We start from the raw sequence: 20,446 nt of genomic DNA, 5'->3' as shown, positions 1-20,446 counted from the left end.
CCACCCCCCACAGAGTGTCTCTGGTTCATAGTTGTTTGTTGATTTTGATGTTTTCTTTCTTATACTTATTTTTTTTCCTGGTCCCTTATTTAAGTTTTCTAGATTCCTGCTATGAGTGAGACCATCCGGTATTTTTCTTTTTCTTTCTGGCTTATTTCGCTGAGCATGATCCCTTCCAGTTCCATCCATGTTGCTGCAAATTGCATGTGTTTATCTTTTTTGAATGCTGAATAATATTCCATGGTGTATATGTACCACATCTTCTTGATCCAGTCATCTATTTTTGGGCATTTGTATCCCAACTTTAAATAAAAACTTAAAAGTACTTTAAGCAACAGATGATGCAATCCAATTTTTTAAAAGATAAAATAATAGTGTTTGCTTCAGCAGCACATATACTAAAAAAGATCAAATAATAGATAATCTTTCAAATCACTATTAAAACTCCATAATGGTGTGGGGATGAACAAAGAATTCTCATAGATTTTACAAAACAGACAACAATAATATACTTGAAGAATTCTTTTGAAGAATTCTTTTAAAAATGAATATTGCTAGCTTTTCTCACATTAAGAAATTAAATTGAAAGAGAAATAAAAATGACATATATCGAGAATAAAGTCTATTATACAGCTTGCAGTAAAAAGGAAAATGTGATAGTACTAGATATATATTGTTCTGCTTTTATCATTAAACTACAATTGCATAGAAAGAAAAGACCCACAAACTAATTTGAACTCCATTCCTACTGGTTTGAATTTATGGGAAATAATTATTGACACTGCATGAAAATATATGCAAACTATTAAACTAAGCAAGGCACATCAATAAAAATTGAAATGAAACCAGTCTTGTGTCCTTATTCATTTGAAGTTATTACATAGTTTATAGGGCTCTTGGTTTAAAGGAAAACTTAATGGCCACAGTATTTACTGAAACATTACCTTTTTGCCACAGTTTTATTCTTAGGATTCCTCAATGGACCTTAATGACAATCCTGCTAGACAAATAAAAAATTAAAATTTAGTTATTCTTTGACTTAAAAAGGAAGAATCTAAAACAAAAATAAAAGTAAAGGACCTCCCTGGTAGCCTAGGGGTTAAGTCTCAGTGCTATCACCCCTAAGGCGTAAGGCCTGAGGTTTGATCCCCTGTCAGGAAGCTAACCCACATGTACTGCTGCCCTTAGCAGTGTATTTTAGTGGATCAATCTATTCTTCTCCCCACTCTGTCTCTTGTGGGGCCTCTCAACCCTCACACCTCTGATCTATACCCCAATTCCTTCAGAAGCACACAATTTTTTTTTTTAATGGAAGTAAATATTTGCTGAACATTAGCAATATCCATTGTTGATAGACAATTGACATTCTCTGTGGACATTCCCTATGACTGGAAATATTCCGAGGAACTGATGTCATCTTGTTATTATAGTAATTCAGATACCTTAAATATAGGATAAAGGGGTTTCAATTCCTTTTCTTTCTTTTTTAAAGAAAGTCGCAATCATTTTTTTTTTTAAGATTTATTTATTTATTTATACAAGAACCAAGGTACAGGCCAGATGTGCAGGAGGGTGAGAGGATTCATCAGAGACAGAGCAGGGAACAGAACAAGCAGACTGACAAAATACACTGTTGAGGCGAGCAGCAGGCGAGACAGGAGAGGTCTGCCACACCATGTGGGACCCACACCAGCTGGCTGGAATCGAACCGGCGCTGCAGAGGCTGCGGACAGCTTCACAGCGTGGCGCTCAACTGCCTCACCACCAGGGGAGGCCCTCAATTCCTTTTCATCTAGGGTAGGTAATAGGAACCAATCATAAAACATAGCCAACAAACTCAATCATTTCAAATTTCATTTTGGCTGTACTTAAATTGCTTACCATATTATCCTTTTAACAGTTCTTTAAAAATTAATTAGTTGATTATATTGAGGGTTTTCCCATTCTCCTTTTGTTTTACCAAAATATAATTGAAAGAGAAAAGGGAAGATGGAGAGAGAGAACTTAACGTAAAGGACTTAGAAAATCCACTAAAGGCAAAAAATGCCAAAGTGGAAACCGATTTCTCATACACAAACTGATGTAAAAATATCCACATCTACCTCAAATTCTCTGTCTGATTCTTCATTGGTGATCAGGTCTGTCATTAAGTGCTGTGTTTCCGTAGGAAGTCAATTCTGAATCTCAGACTCCAACTATCTAAAAAGGGGGATGCGATCAGATATTGGTCTGAATAAGTATTATCTATGGGCTGTTCATGGACAAAATTTAAGAACAATTTTTATATCAGCATTTACAGTTTTCATGTTGAAATTTTCAAGTGGAGTATAAATGCTTAATAGAGGCGGCAGTGATGGGAGGAAGAGGAGGAGGAGTTGTAATTAATGAATTCATATAACAATGCAGAAGAACCACTGCTGACTAATAATGAAAAATGGAAAGAGAAATAAAGCATAATCCAAATTTTAAGAGTGAAAAAAGGCATAATTTCATGTAGCATCTCTTAGTGGTGACCAAAGGTTGAAAATACATGAAAAGTTATTTGACTCAAAGAAACAATACCCCCAGCACTGATAAATGCAGATCTAAAGTTGATAATAACCTCCTGAGACATCATACCACATTTACATACTCAATTATGTGAAAGCAGAAGATCCCCAAGTACCCTTTCGTCCTGAGCCGCACCTTCTGAATTCAGTTTTGAGATTAAGTGCAGGGCTCCTTCTGCAGATGAGAGTATCACACCCTGGAAAGTTGACACGGCAGCAACAGTGGGTTATGCTGTAATCTGAGGTTTTCAAAAACGAGGTCCTTGATCAAGGTTCTCTAAAAAATGCAGCCGGGAGGGGAGGGATTGGGGTCAGAATGGGGGGGCTGCAATTGTATGGGGAATATAAAAATAAAATTTATTATTTAAAAAAATAAAAATAAAAAAAAATGCAAAAAAAAAAATGCAGCAATGACAGTTTGCGTTAGGAGCAAGGAGCCAATATCACCTAATCCTCATTACAGGTGTCTGAAGCAGGGACCCTGATCAATGCCACGGGTCTAAGAAAGGATGGGATGAGGGTTGCAGACCTGGTTTTTCCCCTGCACCCTGGTGTCAGGGGGATGTACCCTCTCCATCCGAGTACTTTCCAGGGCTGTGGATTTCCCTGAAGCTGTTTCTAGTTTTAGTCAATGAGTAGCCTTTGGCTATTCTTCACACTAACCTGTGTGCACAGGTCTCACTTCTACATCTTAGACATACCCCTTGCATAAAAGGGCATTTCTTATGGCTATAGCTATTCCCCTGCTGGAGTGCACAATAGTGAAATATCCAACTTAATTCTTCAGATTTTTTTTATTTATGCATACAAGAACTGGGGTACAGGCCAGAGATGTAGGGGGTGAGAGGATTCACCAGAGACAGAGTGGGGAGCAGAATGGGCAGGTCAAGTGAAATACACTGCTGAGGGGAGCAGTGGGTGAGACAGGAGAGGTCTGCTGCGCCATGTGGGTCAGCTCCCTGGTCAGGGCATCAAACTCATGCCACACTGGCAGGCAACAGCTGAGACTTTAACCCCTGCACCACCAGGGAGACCCCCAACTTAATTTTAATCAATCATATTCTTATTCAAAGTTTGTGAGGATTGTACATTTAACTTCTAAATGTCTTTGATTCTCTATCTCATTGAGACTTGAGAGACCAAATCCTTGATGCTTAGATCTTATAGAGGATACATATGAAGTTGCAAACCTAATCCATTTGAGGAGATGAATTGCTTGTAAGGCATGTAAGGGCAATATGATTATACCAAACACCTTTCCAATTTGAAATCATCACATGCTCAACATGGAACCTGGGGTCTTTCAAGTCCATCAGACCACTCCAAAGCAATAGCAGAGACATTGTCTTTGCTTGCCCTTTGAATGACTTTAACAATAACACTTATAACTAAGTCTTTTCTATTATACACCTCTTTCCCATAACTCACAAAAAGTATATTTATAATGAAAAGTGTTCCTACATGTAAAGTCCTAAATGACTAGAGGGAAGCATCATTGTCTTCCACTCATTTTCAAAGTGTTTTAGGAAATCCTGCTTTTCATAACAAAGGTGGTGCCTTTGAAAAACCTTTGTTGGCACATCCTTCATACATACGCATCTATTTCTTTTTTTAAAAAACTTCCTCATTCAGTCTTAAGAGTATAGCCAACACTTATTGAGCAATTTCTCTGCCAAGTACTATTCTGGATCAGTGGATAAACATCATTTTATTTAATCCTGTTAATTTTAGATGGTAGATATTATGACTGCCCCCATTTTGCAGCTAAACATCTAAGTTTCCAGCTAAATAGCTAAGATTATCTAAAATAAACTATTTTAGGTACTCTGTCCAAGGTCATTCAGCAATAAGCAGCAGAGCCAAACTTGAATCCAGAGTTCCACTGCAGTGCCCATTTCTTGAAGCATTTATGATTTCATATCAGAACTGTAATTTAGAAAAGCTCTGCATTTCTCCATTGCCGTTCAGCTCCTTTCTTCTCCTCTTTCCTCCTGTCTTTTCTTCCACTTTCCATCCTGCTTCTCCTCAGGCTAACTCGTACCTTTGAATTTCCTCAGTTTTAACACCAGCTCCAAGCTGGCAATGGTGTAAGCCGAGGTGGGAGGTTGAGCCTATCGGGAACCCTAAGCAGGATGGTCACTGACAGAATACAGCACTGCCTGGTAAGTGTGAGCTTACCTGCATGTTCATAACAAGTTTCCAGACTTGGGTAAGATATTCTCCAACTCTTCCCAGGGATGAATTTATTTTCATGGTTATGTGGAAATGTCAGGAGCTCAAAGACAATCTGAGGGAAATGTTGAATTTAGCAATGCAAAAACCACAGCCAAGTGAACAGCTGCCAATCTAGGCTGTCCTTCTGTAACACTTATTCACCCTCCAATGTGCACAGAGTAGGAAATTTTGGCAACTTGGGAGTACTCTTTCATTATATCATAGTTCTTCAGGGTTACTGGGAACCAAAACGTTTTGTTACCTTTTTTTTTTTTTTTTTTTTTTTTTGGTAGGGAGCAGGGAAGGATCCTTTAGAAAAGTTCTAAGGTTGGCTTAAGTAATACATTTAATTAAATTAGCAGTTATGCTGAATTTATTAGATGCTACCTCCAGGGCTCAAGTTGTAAAAGGGGCTGGCCTGTTCTTATATATGTTCCTGACAGCATGTGAATGACATCATCAGCCAGTGGACAGCAAGTGCCAGAAGCTCAGGACTCAGCACACCTGAACTTCCACCTTCAAGCAGTGTGACCTTTGGCCAGCGACTACTTCAAACTTGAGTTTCTCTGCAAGAAAGCTAGGGGCATTAATATTCGCCACCTGGGTTTGTTGTAAAGACCCAACGACATCATGTCTATGATAGTGCCTCGCACAGAACTGGCAGAGTAGGCAGTAAAAGGTAGTTTTATTTAATTTTATATCATTTCAAGGGAGGGGCAGCTGTAAAGACTTGTTATTAAGAAATATGGAAGCAGAAACCATAAATTTGTGGCCTGTAGTTTTTTCTTCACTTAAAAAACTGTACATACACCAAAGTTATATTTTCAGTTAAAACAGGGAGAGCAGAATCTTGTGCAATACTTCTCCCACCAAAACCTCAACTTTTAGCAATCAGACACTTCAAAGTTTGACTGCACAATGTATGGCTTCTCTGACCACTACTGCTACATACAACACAGAAGGAGGACAAGCACAAGATCAAAGTCAACAGGGACATGCCAAAGAGCAGACGCAATGGTTCAGCTCTACAGCCTATCAGCCTAATCTTCTTATGAAGGTAAGAAAAATAGCTCACACAATAAGAAATAACAGCATATCAAAAATTGTGCACAATAAAGAACATTTATGAGGAAAGCATTTATGTAATAGTTGTAGTTTCCTCTACCTACAAGTAGCTGAGATTTCATTTTCAGCATTATAGTATATATATCATATATATAATCTATACTATATATAATATACATAAATTACATATATCAGCATTATATATTATACACATATAAAATTATATCATATTTTATAAATATATACAAATTATACATGGGCCTCCCCTGGTGGCGCAGTGGTTGAGCGCTAGGCTGCGAGGCTGCCCACAGCCTCTGCAGCCCCGGTTCGTTCCCTGGTCACCGGCGAGGGTCCCACAAAAAAAAAAATTATACATAATTTGTTTGTTAAGATAAAAATAAGTTCACCACTGCTTTGCTCAACATTTCCTTTTGGGTAACAACATGGCTAATCTAGTGAAAAAAGAGGACAGTGTGGGGATCACTAAAGAAATGCAAACTGACTGCTCTAATGTTTGACAACCCAACAACAGGTAATTTGCAACAGACCAATCCCAGAAAGGAAACTGAATGGGAAAGTCAAAAGCTGTTCTTTGCATGAGGCTACTGCGCCTAAAACTGGACAAGTATCTCACAGTCCAAAGGACTGGGAAGGCATTCAGGCCACACTGTCTGAAAGCTCAGGTTACAACAAAACCGCCAGAGTCACTTCCAGAACATAATCAAAGCTCTCCTCTGTACAGAGTCAGCGCATTGGCATGTTCTTAGAAACAATTTTTGTTGCTGAGTTCAGCATTCAACAATCTCTGAAAAAGCTCAGATCAGCTAGGCTGAATAAACAGAAGCAAAAGTAAAGCTTTCCATGGAGTTACAAGCAGTTAATTGCAATGCCTTATTTCACAAAAAAAAAAAAAAAAAAAAAAATCAGGCATATACCTAAGTCTGACTTCCATTCCCCAAAAATCTTTAATTAACCAACTCTGTAGAATTCTCATAGGTTTGATGTTAGAAGACAGTGAAGTCCCCCTATTCATATCTTAAATACACAAATATCGGCAATATTTTTTTAAAAAAATGTATTCATCTAAACTGTATCATTTCTGCCAATGTTAAAAAACAAACTAAGTGCTAAGATCAAAACCAAACAGCTAAGTGCTTACATGTGAGAATAGTCTATATCAAAAAGACAGAAAACAAGTGTGGGCAAGAGTATGGAGAAAAAGGAACTCTCATACACTGTAGGTGGGAATGAAGACTGGTCCAGCCCCTATGGAAAACAGTATGGAGGTTTCTCAAAATATTAAAAGTACATCTACTGTATATTATCTACCAATTCTATTAAGTATCTATCAGAAGAATGAAAAAACTCAAACTTAAAGGAATATATGTGTTCATTGCAACCCTGTTTACAATAGTCAAGTAATGGTACAATTTAAGTGCCAAATGACAGATGCCTGGGTTAAGATGTGGTATAGGCACACAATGGGATACTATTCAGTTATAAAAAGGAAAAAAAAAAGATGAAGGAAGGTGACCCACATGGCACAGCAGACCTCTCCTGTCTTGCCTGCTGCTCCCCTCAGCAGTGTATCTCTGTACATCTGCCTGTTCTGTTCCCCACTCAGTCTCTGGTGAATCCTCTCATTCCCCTGCATCTCTGGCCTGCACCCCAGCTTTTGTATGCATAAATAAATAAATGAAATCTTGCCACTTGTGACAACATCAATGAAACTGAAAGGAACTAAGCTAAGTGAAATAAGTCAGAAGACAAACACTGGATTTCACGAATATGTGGAATATAGGGAAATAAAACAATGGAACAGGTAAAGCTAAACCAAAACAAACCCTAGAAACATGACTATAGAATTGAAGCTACCGGAGGTGGAGGTTAGTCGGTGGGGAGCAAAGGAAGGAGAGGGTCCAATGGATTGTGGTGGACAATTGTTGGTGATTTGGTGGTGAATGTGGTGTAACACACATCTGAAGTGTGAACCTATCCTTCTGACTCGGATGTAGTGTCAACCAACATTACTTCAATAAAAAGTAATACAAAAAAAATTAGAGTGCTTAGATGGCATCTATCCTAATTACCTCAGGCCCAAAGTATACAAGACCAAAAAATTAGTTTTTGTTTTTTGTTAAAGCACAAGCATCATTTAAAAATAAAGTCTTAATATTTCTGTAGGAAAAGATATATAGTTGACATATATTTGAACTATATGTCTACTTATGCATTTTCTTGTAAATAGAAGATGTAAACTTATAGCACAGTACTGTAAATGTATTTTCTCTTCCCAATGATCATCTTAATAACATTGCTCTAGCTTTATTATAGGAATACAGTATCTAATACAGTAAGGCTTCTCTGATCAACAGAGGCTATTAGTAGATAATTTTGGGGTTACTCAGAAGTGATAAACAAATTCTCAACTGCATAGGGGTCAGGACCCCTCATCCCCATGTTGTTCAAGGATCAACTGTAATTTTCAACAAGAATTTCTGACCTTTAAGCTTAGGCTTATGAAAAATATAATTTTTTAACTCAAATTAATAGTATGTTTCTTTTGAGAATAAAAAACCCTCTGATTTATTTCAGTTTTTGTGTTTATTCTTTGCTGCCACTACTTACAAAGATTTCTTGCTACAAAAAGTTAGTTGGGGTATTTGAAAGACCTGAAACAGCCTTCTCAGGGTATGTTTCTCAAGATACCCACAGAGAAAAAAAACAGTTATAGACAGAAGAAACACCTATAGCGGCGGTTATTCACTTCCTGGGCTAGCCCACTTCCTTTTTCAAACATTTCTTTCTCTTCAAGAAAGTGCTTTCTGAAATGAGCATTGAAATCTTCTTACAAAGAATACTTCTGGGCCTAGAGGCTGGAATCTAGACAAATGCCAAAGGTCATGTCATTTTTTTAATTTTATCACTGTAGTGACAGAAAGTTAGAATCTCCAAATGAAACACTTCAGTATTTCATTTTTGTGTAAAAGAACTGGGGTACAGGCCAGAGGTATGGGGGTAAGAGGATTCACCAGAGACAGAGTGGGGAGCAGAACGGGCGGATCTACTGAAATACACTGCTGAGGGGAGCAGCAGGTGAGATAGGAGAGGTCTGCTGCACCATGTGGGTTGCTCCCTGGCCAGGGATGGAACTCAGACCATGGCAGTGATAGTGCTGAAACTTAACCCCTAGGCCACCAGGGAGGCCCTCCCTGAAATGTTAAGTGAAGTTTTACCAAAGAATCCAAATAGTTATGACATAAAGCTATGCTTTGAGAAAACAAATGTCATCAAAGTGAAAAACAGCCATATAAGATCACGGCTCAGGCCTCCCTGATGGTGTAGGGGTTAAGTCTCAGTCCTATCATTCTATCACCACTTCAACCTAAGTTCAATTTCAGGCCAGGGAGCTAACCCACATATGGCACAACAGACCTCTCCTGTCTTACCCACTGCTCCCCTTAACAGTGTATTTCAGTCAATCCGACTGCTCTGCTCACCACCCTGTCTCTGGTGAATCCTCTCACCCCCCTGCACCTCTGGCCCTACACCCCGATTCTTCTGTGCAAAAATAAAATAAATCTTAAAAAAATAATAATTTCATTGCTCTTGGCTACTCATTATGGAAAACTCTGGTATCTCGCAAATCTTAAACAAACATAAGATTTGAATTCCTGGGTTTCTTTACATAAGCTGTAAGCTTGGAAATAAACTTGAAACTCTCATAATTATTAAATATACATATTTTATTAGAAATGTATCATCTCAAATATTGTCTAGCCTTTAATCAATCAAATATAGGAAGTTAACTAGAATTTGGCTAATAGGATTCTTCTGTGAATAAGTGCAAAATACAATTAAAAATAAACCAGTATTTAGGTAAGTATAAATATAAAAAGCTTTACTTATTTACCAGCAAAGAGCGATACCACAAAAACAGACAGAAAGAATGAAGTCTCTTAAAATGTTTATTTTTGTCAGGATAGCTGACAATTTTAAGTCTTTTGGTTTATTATTATAATATGCATTTCGGCCCCCTTGAAAAATCCACTCAAAATATCTCAATTCCTGAGGTAAAGAAGTTTAACTAAAAAAAACTATCCTGATTTTTTTTTTTAAAGAAAAACATTCTTAAAACATTCCTTTAGCTTGATAAATAGAAATAATCTCTTCTTGCTCTACTCTGGTGAACCAAAATGTACATTATACAGAAAACGCTCCAGTCACTTATTGGCAAATCAAAGGTAAGAACTGCTCATTTACACGTTCTACTGAAACACAGAGCAATACTGCCATGTTCATGTAGTTGTTTTTGTTTTACAGTTAGAAACACTCTTCTGGCAAAGACAAGATTTGGAATGGCAAAAGCAATAGAAGTTGTAGATCTTAAAGCTCTGGAAAGGAGTTAGTCTGAGTCTTCATCATCTAGATAGTCCTCGGCATTGCTTAATGTTCGAACTGCATCTAAAAAAAAAAAAAGAGAGTGAAAGCAAAACAGAGAAATTAGAAATTGCCTGGATTTTATTTTCATTTGCAAAGGTCCTGACAAGTCAATAAATTGTAATCTCCCCTCTGACCCAGAGATTGTACTTTCCCAGAGTAGAACTTTTTCAACTTTTGCTTTTTCAGTCTCAGTGGTCAGTTTGTGCTGCCACACAGGCTGACAGATGCATATGTCTGCATGGTCCTTAGACATGCAGAAAAGTAAAACACGTGGTGCTAAGGTACCACAAAATGCCACCAGTCACATGCACCACGACCAATGTGAAACACACCAGAAGCCACTGTACTTTGAAAACTGTGCTTCCAACCTCTTCTCCCAGTGACAGGTACACATGTGCCTTACTCAGTTGACAGCTTGTGCCCTTACCTGAAGGCAAGGTCACTGGGTAGAAAGATAACTAATGGAAGGAAAAGGAAAAGAAAGAGAATGAAAACACAGAAGCTTCAATTTCATTTTAGAAAACAATGATAATTAAGTATGCTCAGAAGCAAAAGAGTAAAACAAAATATAATGTTTGGAAATAAAAAGAGTTGACCCCCATGAAATGTTAAATTAACCTTCAACAGGTTCAAAAGGAAGACATCTGGTCTTTAACCATTTAACTTATTCAACTCTCTAGTCAAATTCCTATAATGACAGATTATACTGGGTAAGATTTTAGGGGGAAAAAACAGAAATTTTAGAGGCTCAATGAATGTATAACAACCAGCCCCTGGTCTCTAAATGCTCTATCTCCATAACCCCTGGGAGACAGGAATGATTCCAAGTCTAGGGCAGAAAATGTAAAAGATGGGCCAGGAACCGCTTGTCATGCAACAAAGCAAGGAACCTATCACAGCATTATTTTAAAAGGATTCCATTACAGTCCACTACTGACTGTGAAGTCAGCAAAAGTCACTTTTCAAGATAAAGACCAAAAAAATCACACAGCAAAGCTTTCCCCTTCTACTTTGTTACGACAATGCTGTGTTTTGCCCATTTGAGATATTATTTCTCCTTCAAGGGTTACTCTGCTTTTTATTTTAATTGCATTTCTCTGGTGAACAAGACAAAGATGATTTGCCATGGTGCAAACTCAAAAGAAAATCAAGAAACAGAAATGAGCCGGCATATCAATTCCGCTTCTTCCTTCCTTTTATGGACTGCACTGAGCACAGTTTCTCTGCAAATTCCCCACAGTGGCCAAGTGCCAAGTGATGAGCTGTACTTCTTCACAGCCCACTGTGGGATATTGGCCAGGACGGTAATATAATTCCTCGCAGTGCTTCCATTCTCCCCTGCCTCACGCCTGTTCTTCCTCCACCTCACTGTATTGGACTTGCATAGCACTTAACACAAACAGACAGTAGGTAAATATACTAGAGGGATAAACACAGTACTATGGATTAATGTCATTGACATACTATTAAGTGAAAGAAATCAGACACAAAGACATATTGTTTGATTCCATTTGTATCAAGTTTGAGAACAGGCAAAAGTAATACATGGTGAGAGAAGTAAAAAACACTGAAGGAGCTTCTGGAGTATGAGAAATCTCTACTGTGATCTGGTTTGTGCAAATAAGTGTAAGCACACAAAAAATTCATCAGGTTGTGTACTTAAGATGTATGCACATACTGTATATGACACCCTAATTTCTAAAAATTGGAAAAAGAATTTAAAAGGCTCAACTCTCAAGTAAGGCCCTGACCACCACCTCCAAAACCCAAAGTTACCTTCATGGTAACTGCAACGTGTGAAATAGTTTGTCTCTGTAATAATCCAATAAACTTAAAAAGTAGTCTATAATATCACTATACACCTTTTTCAGCTTAGAGTTCATGCTAATATTAACTAAATGGCCCAGTATTTAAACTCTCATTCCATCTAGGATCAAGTACAAATACAAAAATTTTTAACTGGATGACTGGGAGAATAGAACAAGAAAAAGTTAACATGAAAATTAAAATATGGGGCTTCCCTGCTGGTGCAGGAGTTAAAGTTTCAGCACTATCTATCGCCAGCCACTTTGGCATGAGTTCAATCCCTGGCCAGGCAGCTAACCCACATGGCGCAGCAGACTGCTCCTGTCTTGCCAGCCGCTTCCCTCAGCAGTATATTTCAGTAGTTCTGCCTGTTCTGCTCCCCACTCCGTCTCTGGTGTATCCTCCCACCCTTACACCTCTGGCCTACACCCCAGTTCTTATATGCATAAATAAATAAAAATAAATCTTTTTAAAAATTAGAATATGAAAACCACTTGTTGTCTCAGTATGCCAGGCCCCAGGATTACCTCCGGGAATTAATCCAATTGTCTAAACAGTACAAATTTGGAAGGTAGATTAAAGACACTTAGAGTAAACAGAGAAAAAGAGTACCCAGGGCCTCCCCGGTGGTGCAGAGGGTTGAGCGCAGCGCTGAGAAGCTGTCTGCAGCCTCTGCAGCGCAGGTTCAATTCCCAGTCGGCCAGGGAGATACCCACATGCACAGCAGACCTCTCCTGTCTTGCCCGCTGCTCCCCTGAGCAGTGTATTTCAGTCAATCTGCCTAGTTTGCTCCCTACTCTGTCTCTGGTGAATCCTCTCACCCCCCGCATCTCTGGCCTGTACCCCAGTTCTTGTAGAAATAAAAATAAAAATATATAAATCTGAAAAAAAAAAAGATAAAAAAGAAAAAGAGCGCTAGTGTCCTTCTACAAAGACTGCAGAAAAGTGAAGGGAAAAAGAGATGAATTTTTCATCCCCAGTTTCAGTGCTTATGTGGAGGCTTCCAGGTACAGTTCTCTGGGGTCTAAGCAGGTATGGTATTTCCCTTGCCTGTCATGATCAAGCTCATAGTATGTATGACACTGTGATAACCTTCAGCTCTTAAGAAAACTTACACCTCGGTCTGGGCATTCTAGGGTACCTGTCTAGCAACAGGAAGTCAGTGGAAGAGAAAGGAAGTTAGGCCATAGTCTTACTTCCTCAGCCAACTAAGCAGTAGGGAGGAGGAGGGCCACCCCAAGTAAAAGTGTCTCCCACAAAACTGCAATATAGCTTCTCAGTTAATATGTAGCTAGGAGCACTGTCTCAGATGACAAATATTTAGTAAGCAGACCATATAGCTATCTATGCATACATAATTACGTTTAAAAAAGACTAACTCTACCAGTGAGCATTCGTGGCTTAAATAAATAAGGAGTCCCAAGTTGCTTACTGGCTAAACTATATCTGATGTTCAAATGAATTAAAATATGGAACAAACATGTACCAGGAACAAAAGACAAAAGGGAATAAATAATAGGTTCACGAGGAGGGCTATGATAGGGAATTTGATGATAGGTAAAGAGAGTAATTCTGAGAAGCCCTTGGCCAGCCGTGCAGAGAAAGGGGCTCCTTGCTGTTTTTGATTACTAGGGCAGGAAACCAGGTAACTAACTTTAGGGCATTGCTTCTGCAAGGGGTGGAATATGAGACAGTCTAGCATTGCCTTTTCTCAAAAATCAAAGGATATCTAAAGGAGAAATAAGCTTTCCTAGACGAGGAATTCAAAATTTAATGGAAATTTAATTTTTAAATTAATGGAAATTTGATTCCAGTGGGAAAAAACAGAAATAGTATCTCATTACACAAGTTCAAGAACTCTTAAAGTGATAATACCATGAAGTTAAAATGGAAACAAAGGAATTTAGTCCCTATAGTGGAAGTTTCTCAAAAGCTGTTTTGATGAATCTCCACCACAAAGGATCAGTCTAAACTGTAGCCTAGAAAGAAATACTAAAAGGTTTGGAATGATGAGTAACAATACTAAAAGACTTGCCAAAAGTGAGTCCTCTATTATACTAGTTCTTTTCCAACAGTGAGAAAATAGATCAATTACTGGCTTAGACTTCAAAGTTGTACAAAAGTGCCAAACATAAAGTAGAATAAGACTTGAGAAGTAAGAAAAAAGATAGTGTTCATCCAACCCAACCACTTCCACTTATTTTTCACGTGGGCCAGGAAGCTGATGATGAGTTAAAGGGGATAGGGAAGAGTTAGATGGGAACAAGAATTCAAAGTACACCTTCTTAGCACTTTTTTTTTTACTAATCACCACATTGAAAAGAATATTGGGGAACATATTCAATAGGGTACATACTGAGAGGGTAAACAGCCAGTCATTGTGGCGTAATCATGAATGGTGCAAGTGTGTTTAACACCTTTCCTATTACATCTACTCAAAACAACCACACAGACTCTTGTTTTACAAACCTATACTCCCACATCAATAGAGCTATTTCTATATTCAGAAACATACACACAAAACTTATCTTTAAAAACCGATAACACTAAGAATAGATACCAAAATGATCACCAAGTCTAGATTACTTTTCATTATAGTTATTGATACCTTCATTTAAAGTAAAAACAAAACATAATCATAGAGCTATTAAGGACTTAATTAAAAGAAAACATTTAGAAATAACCCTTCTTAAAAATATATCTGAAACAAGGAGACAGAGGACATGATTTTCTAATGAGGAGAAAGCAAAGTGGTTAGAACTTGATTGCAAGAAACAAAAGAAACACAAAAAAAGCAAAATATCAATGTCTCTTCAAATTTATTTGCACAAGGTGTTTTATGTTAGAGGTTCTGATTTAAATGAAGGATATAAAATTTAACTTTAGCATCACCTGGAGAGCTTATCATGGAAAATTTCTCCCCAATACTAAACTGAAAAATCTTCATCAGGAGAAAGAAGGATTAAAACCAAATACCTGTTCCTTGTTTCTTTTTCAGGAGAGAAGCACAGGCAGCATTAGTAGCCATGTCCAGGGCTAGTTTCTTCTCATTGTTTTTTAAATCTGTTCTAGCACCTTTCCCAAAACAAGAAAAGTAAATCAGATGTTTTTGAAGACTCAACAGTAGTACTGAATCCTCTTTCCACCAGAATAATCACTTTTGGCAAAGCTACCCAGAGAACAATTCTGGCTAAGAAGTCAGTTTTTCAAAACAAGAAAACTTTCTCAAACTAAGAGCATATTTGGTATCTTTATTCAGGGAACTTGTTGCTGTACCTTCCCTTTGCAGTGCCTATAGAACTGCATGTGATGGCCTCCCCTGGTGGCACAGGCGGTTGAGTGCAGCGCTGTGAAGCTGTCTGCAGCCTCTGCAGCACTGGTTCGTTCCTGGCCAGCCTTGGAGCAACCCACATGGTGAACAGAACTCTCCTGTCTTGCCCACTGTTCCCCTCAGCAGTGTATTTCATCAGTCTGCCTGTTCAGTTCCCCGCTCTGTCTCTGGTGAATCCTCTCACCCTCCTGTGAATCTGGCCTGTACCCCAGTTCTTATCTGCATAAATAAATAAGTCTTTACCAAAAAAAAAAAAAAAAAAGGACTGTATGTAAACTTTTCAGTGAGTTTACTGTCCTCATGGTAAATCCTAAGTCAGTTAGATCCCAGTGGATGTAAGAACATACTAAAATCCCCTTAGCATGTTTATGGAGATTAAACTCAGTGTGTCCTTAGCATCCTCTGTTCAAGAAGGTCTTTTAGAAAGGATCAGGTGAAAAAACTGGAGGGGATTAATATTTCACATTTGTAAGTATATGCCCCTGTGAATTAGAATAGTAACACAATAAAACCTGGAGGTCACCTACTGTTTTACTTGCATTTTTCTTTGTGTCTGCTGTGTTAAGAAATTCACGAATATCATTTTCAGAGATTCAAAAATACAGAAGTATGCTGGGCAAATGCATATGTCCCATTTGCTCCCAACAAATGTCCTTCCTTCCCCCATTTTCTAACTTCTACAGAGGTGACCATTCTTCTTCATATGCATGAATGCATTTAAAAATACATAGGCACGCAAAATCCTATTAGATGTATTGGTCTGTAATTTGATTTTTTTTAACTTAACATTATATAATGATACTCATTCCCGACTATGTGTACATAATTACAACTTAATCTATTTAAGTGTTCATAAGTATTCCATTTTTTTGAATGTTCCAAAGTTAATCACCTTTCTGTGAAGAGGCACTTAGTTGTCCTAATTTTCATTATTACAAACATTACTGCCATGAACCTCCCTAAACAAGGTCTTTGTTTATATGGATTTCTGAAGGATGGTTTCCTGCAAGTGATGCTGAAATGTAAGGAAAGGTACATTTTTAATACTGCCAGCTAGTGTCAAATTGCTTAAGGTTTTAACCAATTTATATCTTCTAGAAGCCACAGGGTATGAAAGTGCCATTTTCTTTGCAACCACACCCTCTTTCAGTAAACACAAATTAAAGTGCTAAAACTCAAAAGTGCAAAAATATTGAGTCAAATAAAAAACATTTTGTGAACTAGGAATAGGGCAATTATGTATGAAAACATCTTTCTCCTGAGCAGATTCAGACCTATTCACAGCTACAGTTACATGGAAAACCTAATTCTCTCATTGTGCTACAGGTCAAAAATCCAGAAGGTTAATAATTCTGAGTAATCATATCTTTTTTTTTTTTTACTTTTGTCAAAATATTGGTTTCATTTATTTTCTCTTTTTTCTTTTTTTTTTATAATAAATTTTATTTTTATATTCCCCATACAATTGCAACCCCCCCATTCTGACCCCAATCCCTCCCCTCCCGCCCCCCACCCCCCAAAAAAGTGTCTCTGGTTCATAGTTTTTTGTTGATTTTGATTTTCACTTTCTTATAGTTATTCATTTTCCTGGTCCCTTATTCAAGTTTTCTAGATTCCTGCTATGAGTGAGACCATCCGGTATTTTTCTTTCTTTCTCTGGCTTATTTCGCTGAGCATGATCCCTTCCAGTGCCATCCATGTTGCTGCAAATTGCATGTGTTTATCTTTTTTGAATGCTGAGTAATATTCCATGGTATATATGTACCACATCTTCTTGATCCAGTCATCTATTTTTGGGCATTTGGGCTGTTTCCAAAGCTAATCTACCATGAGATACCATTTTACACCAGTGAGAATGGCACATATTAAAAAAACTAGCAACAACAAATGTTGGCGAGGGTGTGGAGAAAAAGGAACTCTTCTGCACTGTTGGTGGGAGTGCAAACTGGTCCAACCACTATGGAGAGCTGTGTGGAGATTTCTGGACCTACTAAACATAGAGCTTCCATATGATCCAGCAATTCCACTCCTAGGTCTTTACCCAAAGGACACAGAAACATCAATTCCAAAGAGCACCTGCACACCTATGTTTGAGTAATCATATCTTACATTAAATTATACTTTGGAACTCAAGTACATGATTTCTTTCAGGATAGAAAATGTTCAGAGACTGCAATGCTAGAGCAGAGACACAATTTCCTGAGTCCCTCTTGATCAGTGCTGCCCAGCAGAAACACAATGGGACCCATATCTATAGATTTGAATTTTCTGGCGGTCACAGTTTCAAAGAGTAAAATTCATCTCAATAATATATTTTACTTAATCCATTATATTTTAAAGGTTATCACCCCATCATGTAAACAATGTAAAAATTAGTTTTGTCACCAAATCTTTGAAATTCAATGAGCATGTTACAATTACATTATATCACAACTCATACTAGCCTCAGAGCTCAGTAGTACATGTGGCCAATGGTTGACACATCAGACAGCACAGCTCTTGGCATCATTTTTGAGGAGTGCTATAGTGATCCTCATCACAGCTGATCTTTAGACCTGGCATTTACATCAATATACTTTAAATCAAAAACACTTACTCTTATATATCCAACAACATTGCTCCCAGGGTTCCGAATGACAGTGCAACCATTGGTTTGTGACTTAGAGACTCAAGCATCCTATATTTTAGCCTTTGTCTAGCCCTCTGCAAGGTTTAAGTAATATTTGGGGGGAAAATGGATGCATGAATAGTGAGTCTATAATTCTGCTGTCCCTTCTGACTTGTGTAAAAACAGGAAATCAGACATCCTCTTCTATTCTGCATCTCTCGCCCTTGCTCAGCTCAAAGCAGGACATTTCAGTCACAGCATTCTCTCTTTTCTAACAAGATGTCCCTATGAGAGCACAGACCTCAGAAATTTTACCCATACAGCTTTCTCAACAAGGATCCTCTCTGTATCTGAGCACACACTTTCCTCCAAAGGCCCTTGAATCCTGCATAATTGTACAATAAGTTCTCATAAAAAGTAATGTATGATTTTTTTGAGGTAATTTTGGTTTACAATACTTTATATAATATATGAAATTTTAAAGCCTATCAAGGTTTTCTTTTCTTAGTTAAAAATTTTTATAAGCCCTTGTGTCAAGTGCTGACTTTCAATAAATTGCAGCAAGGGAGCTGTTCAGCTACCTATGAAACTTGGGCCTAGAAGCAGGTCATCTAGGAATGCTTTGATACCAAGTTTCCCAAGAACATGCATAAGGGATGGGAGAGGGGGCAGTTGCCTTTCCAGCATTTTTTTAAATGTAACTGAAGTTTTTAATTTAAACTGAAAACTTAAATAACTGAATCCCAATAATTCCATCTTATTATATGAACACAGAGTAGAGGTTAAAATTCCAAGTTTAAAATAAAGAGGGTATTATTCTTCTTACTATTTCAAAAGTTACAATTGGATATGGCAAATTTTAAGAATAAACAAAGGCCAGATAGGGCCTCCCCTGGTGGCGCAGTGGTTGAGCACTGGGCTGCAAAGCTGCCCGCAGCTTCTGCAGCGCCGGTTCAATCCCCGGCCGATGGTGAGAGTCCCACATGGCGCGCAGACCTCTCCTGCCGCCCACTGCTCCCCTCGCAGTGTATTTCGTCAGTCTGCCTGTTCTCTTCCCCACTCTGGCTCTGGTGAATTCTCCCACCCTCCTGCACTTCTGACTGTACCCAGTGCTTGTATAAATAAATAAATCTTTAAAAAAAAAAAAAAAGCCAGATAAATCAGCACACATTTACCTTTTTCTAGAAGCAACTGGACAATATCTGCATAACCCTTCCAGGCAGCAGCATGCAAGGCTGTGTCTCCCAACTTGTTCTTTGGTGATAAAAAGAGAGAATAGCATTTTTAAAATAGAGTGTGGATTGAAAACGTGCATTCTAAAATAAGAAAAATAAGAGAGCAGGAGACTCAAGAGATAAGAGTAGAGTAATTTTGGGAGATGAAATGGTATGTAGGAATAGAAACTGACTTGACAGAACACATGTGGAAATACAGATGCTGCTGAGAGAAACATAGGGGGAAGCTAGATTTGCCCCCCACAAAAACCTAGCATGATTAGGAATTCAAGATGCTGGAAGACTCTGGAACAGGAATGAAGCAGAGGAATAAGCATAAGTGAGTTGGTGAAAGTGCTTATAAGGAGTAATTAGAACCCCAGATTGCCTTCTTCTCTCCTTACTGCCAGGTGACCCAGTACAGATGGTAGAATTACCCTGTCAAGATAGCCAGATAGTTTTCAAGTTAATGGAACTTGGTACAAGAGAAGGTAGCAGTAAGGCCAGGAACTAAAAGCAGTGGGTAAGTGAAAAATCTACAAGTGAATGGTAAGACCCCTCTCCCACCTGCCTTTCCCTCCTGAATTACCTCAAAGTGTAGAGTATAGCATCTTTGCCCAGGCAGGTAAAGATGAGCAGCCCCACAGAGGTGGGGGAAGGAGGAGGCACTTAAACTGGTATCTGGGTATAAACCAAGTGGGACCTCATCACTTCACCTTCCAGAGAAGCCCACCAGTCAACTAGCCACACAGGCCTTCCACTTCCACTCACACTTAGACATAAACGAAGACAAAAATATGAAGTATTTAAGGAAAGCCTCTAGTAGCTGAGGAAAGACCAAAACAAGCAAAATAGACACGGCACAGTGATTAAGAGAAAGTGTTTTTAAATGCTATAATTCATGTATCAGAAATAATGGTATTAGATAATGAAATAAGATAGAGATGCTATTTAAATAAGTAAAAAATCAGTAAAAAAATGAGCTTATGGTAGATGATCCTAAAATGATCCCTAAGATCCCTGTCTCCTGGGATACACACCCCCTGCATAATTCCCTCCCCTTCAGTGTGGATAAGACCAGTGAATATAATAGGATATCACTCCTGTAATTAGGTTTCCACTCAGTTGATGTTGAGTTCAACTAAAGGGAGATTATCCTGGGTGTTTCTGGCCTAATCAAGTGGCTCCTTTTTTAAAAGGAGTGTGGTATCAGAAA

General features: G+C 38.2%; 1 protein-coding gene across 1 annotated transcript in view; it reads right to left on the bottom strand.

Annotated features, from left to right (window-relative positions):
* Positions 1-9,780: 9,780 nt before the first annotated feature.
* OSTF1 (osteoclast stimulating factor 1) overlaps positions 9,781-20,446 on the bottom strand; it is a 52,602-nt gene continuing 41,936 nt past the window's right edge. The window contains exons 8-10 of the mRNA XM_037492472.1: positions 19,192-19,270; positions 15,054-15,152; positions 9,781-10,292 (exon numbers count right to left, since the gene is read on the bottom strand). Of these exons, the coding sequence (XP_037348369.1) occupies positions 10,234-10,292; positions 15,054-15,152; positions 19,192-19,270 (237 nt within the window). The 3' untranslated portion in view covers positions 9,781-10,233. The remainder of the gene's footprint in view (positions 10,293-15,053; positions 15,153-19,191; positions 19,271-20,446) is intronic.

Source organism: Talpa occidentalis, unplaced genomic scaffold, assembly GCF_014898055.3.
Source record: "Talpa occidentalis isolate TD23 unplaced genomic scaffold, MPIMG_talOcc4v2.1 talOcc4.7, whole genome shotgun sequence".
In the NCBI taxonomy this organism is placed as follows: Eukaryota; Metazoa; Chordata; class Mammalia; order Eulipotyphla; family Talpidae; genus Talpa; species Talpa occidentalis.
This window is presented reverse-complemented; position numbering and strand designations above follow the sequence as displayed.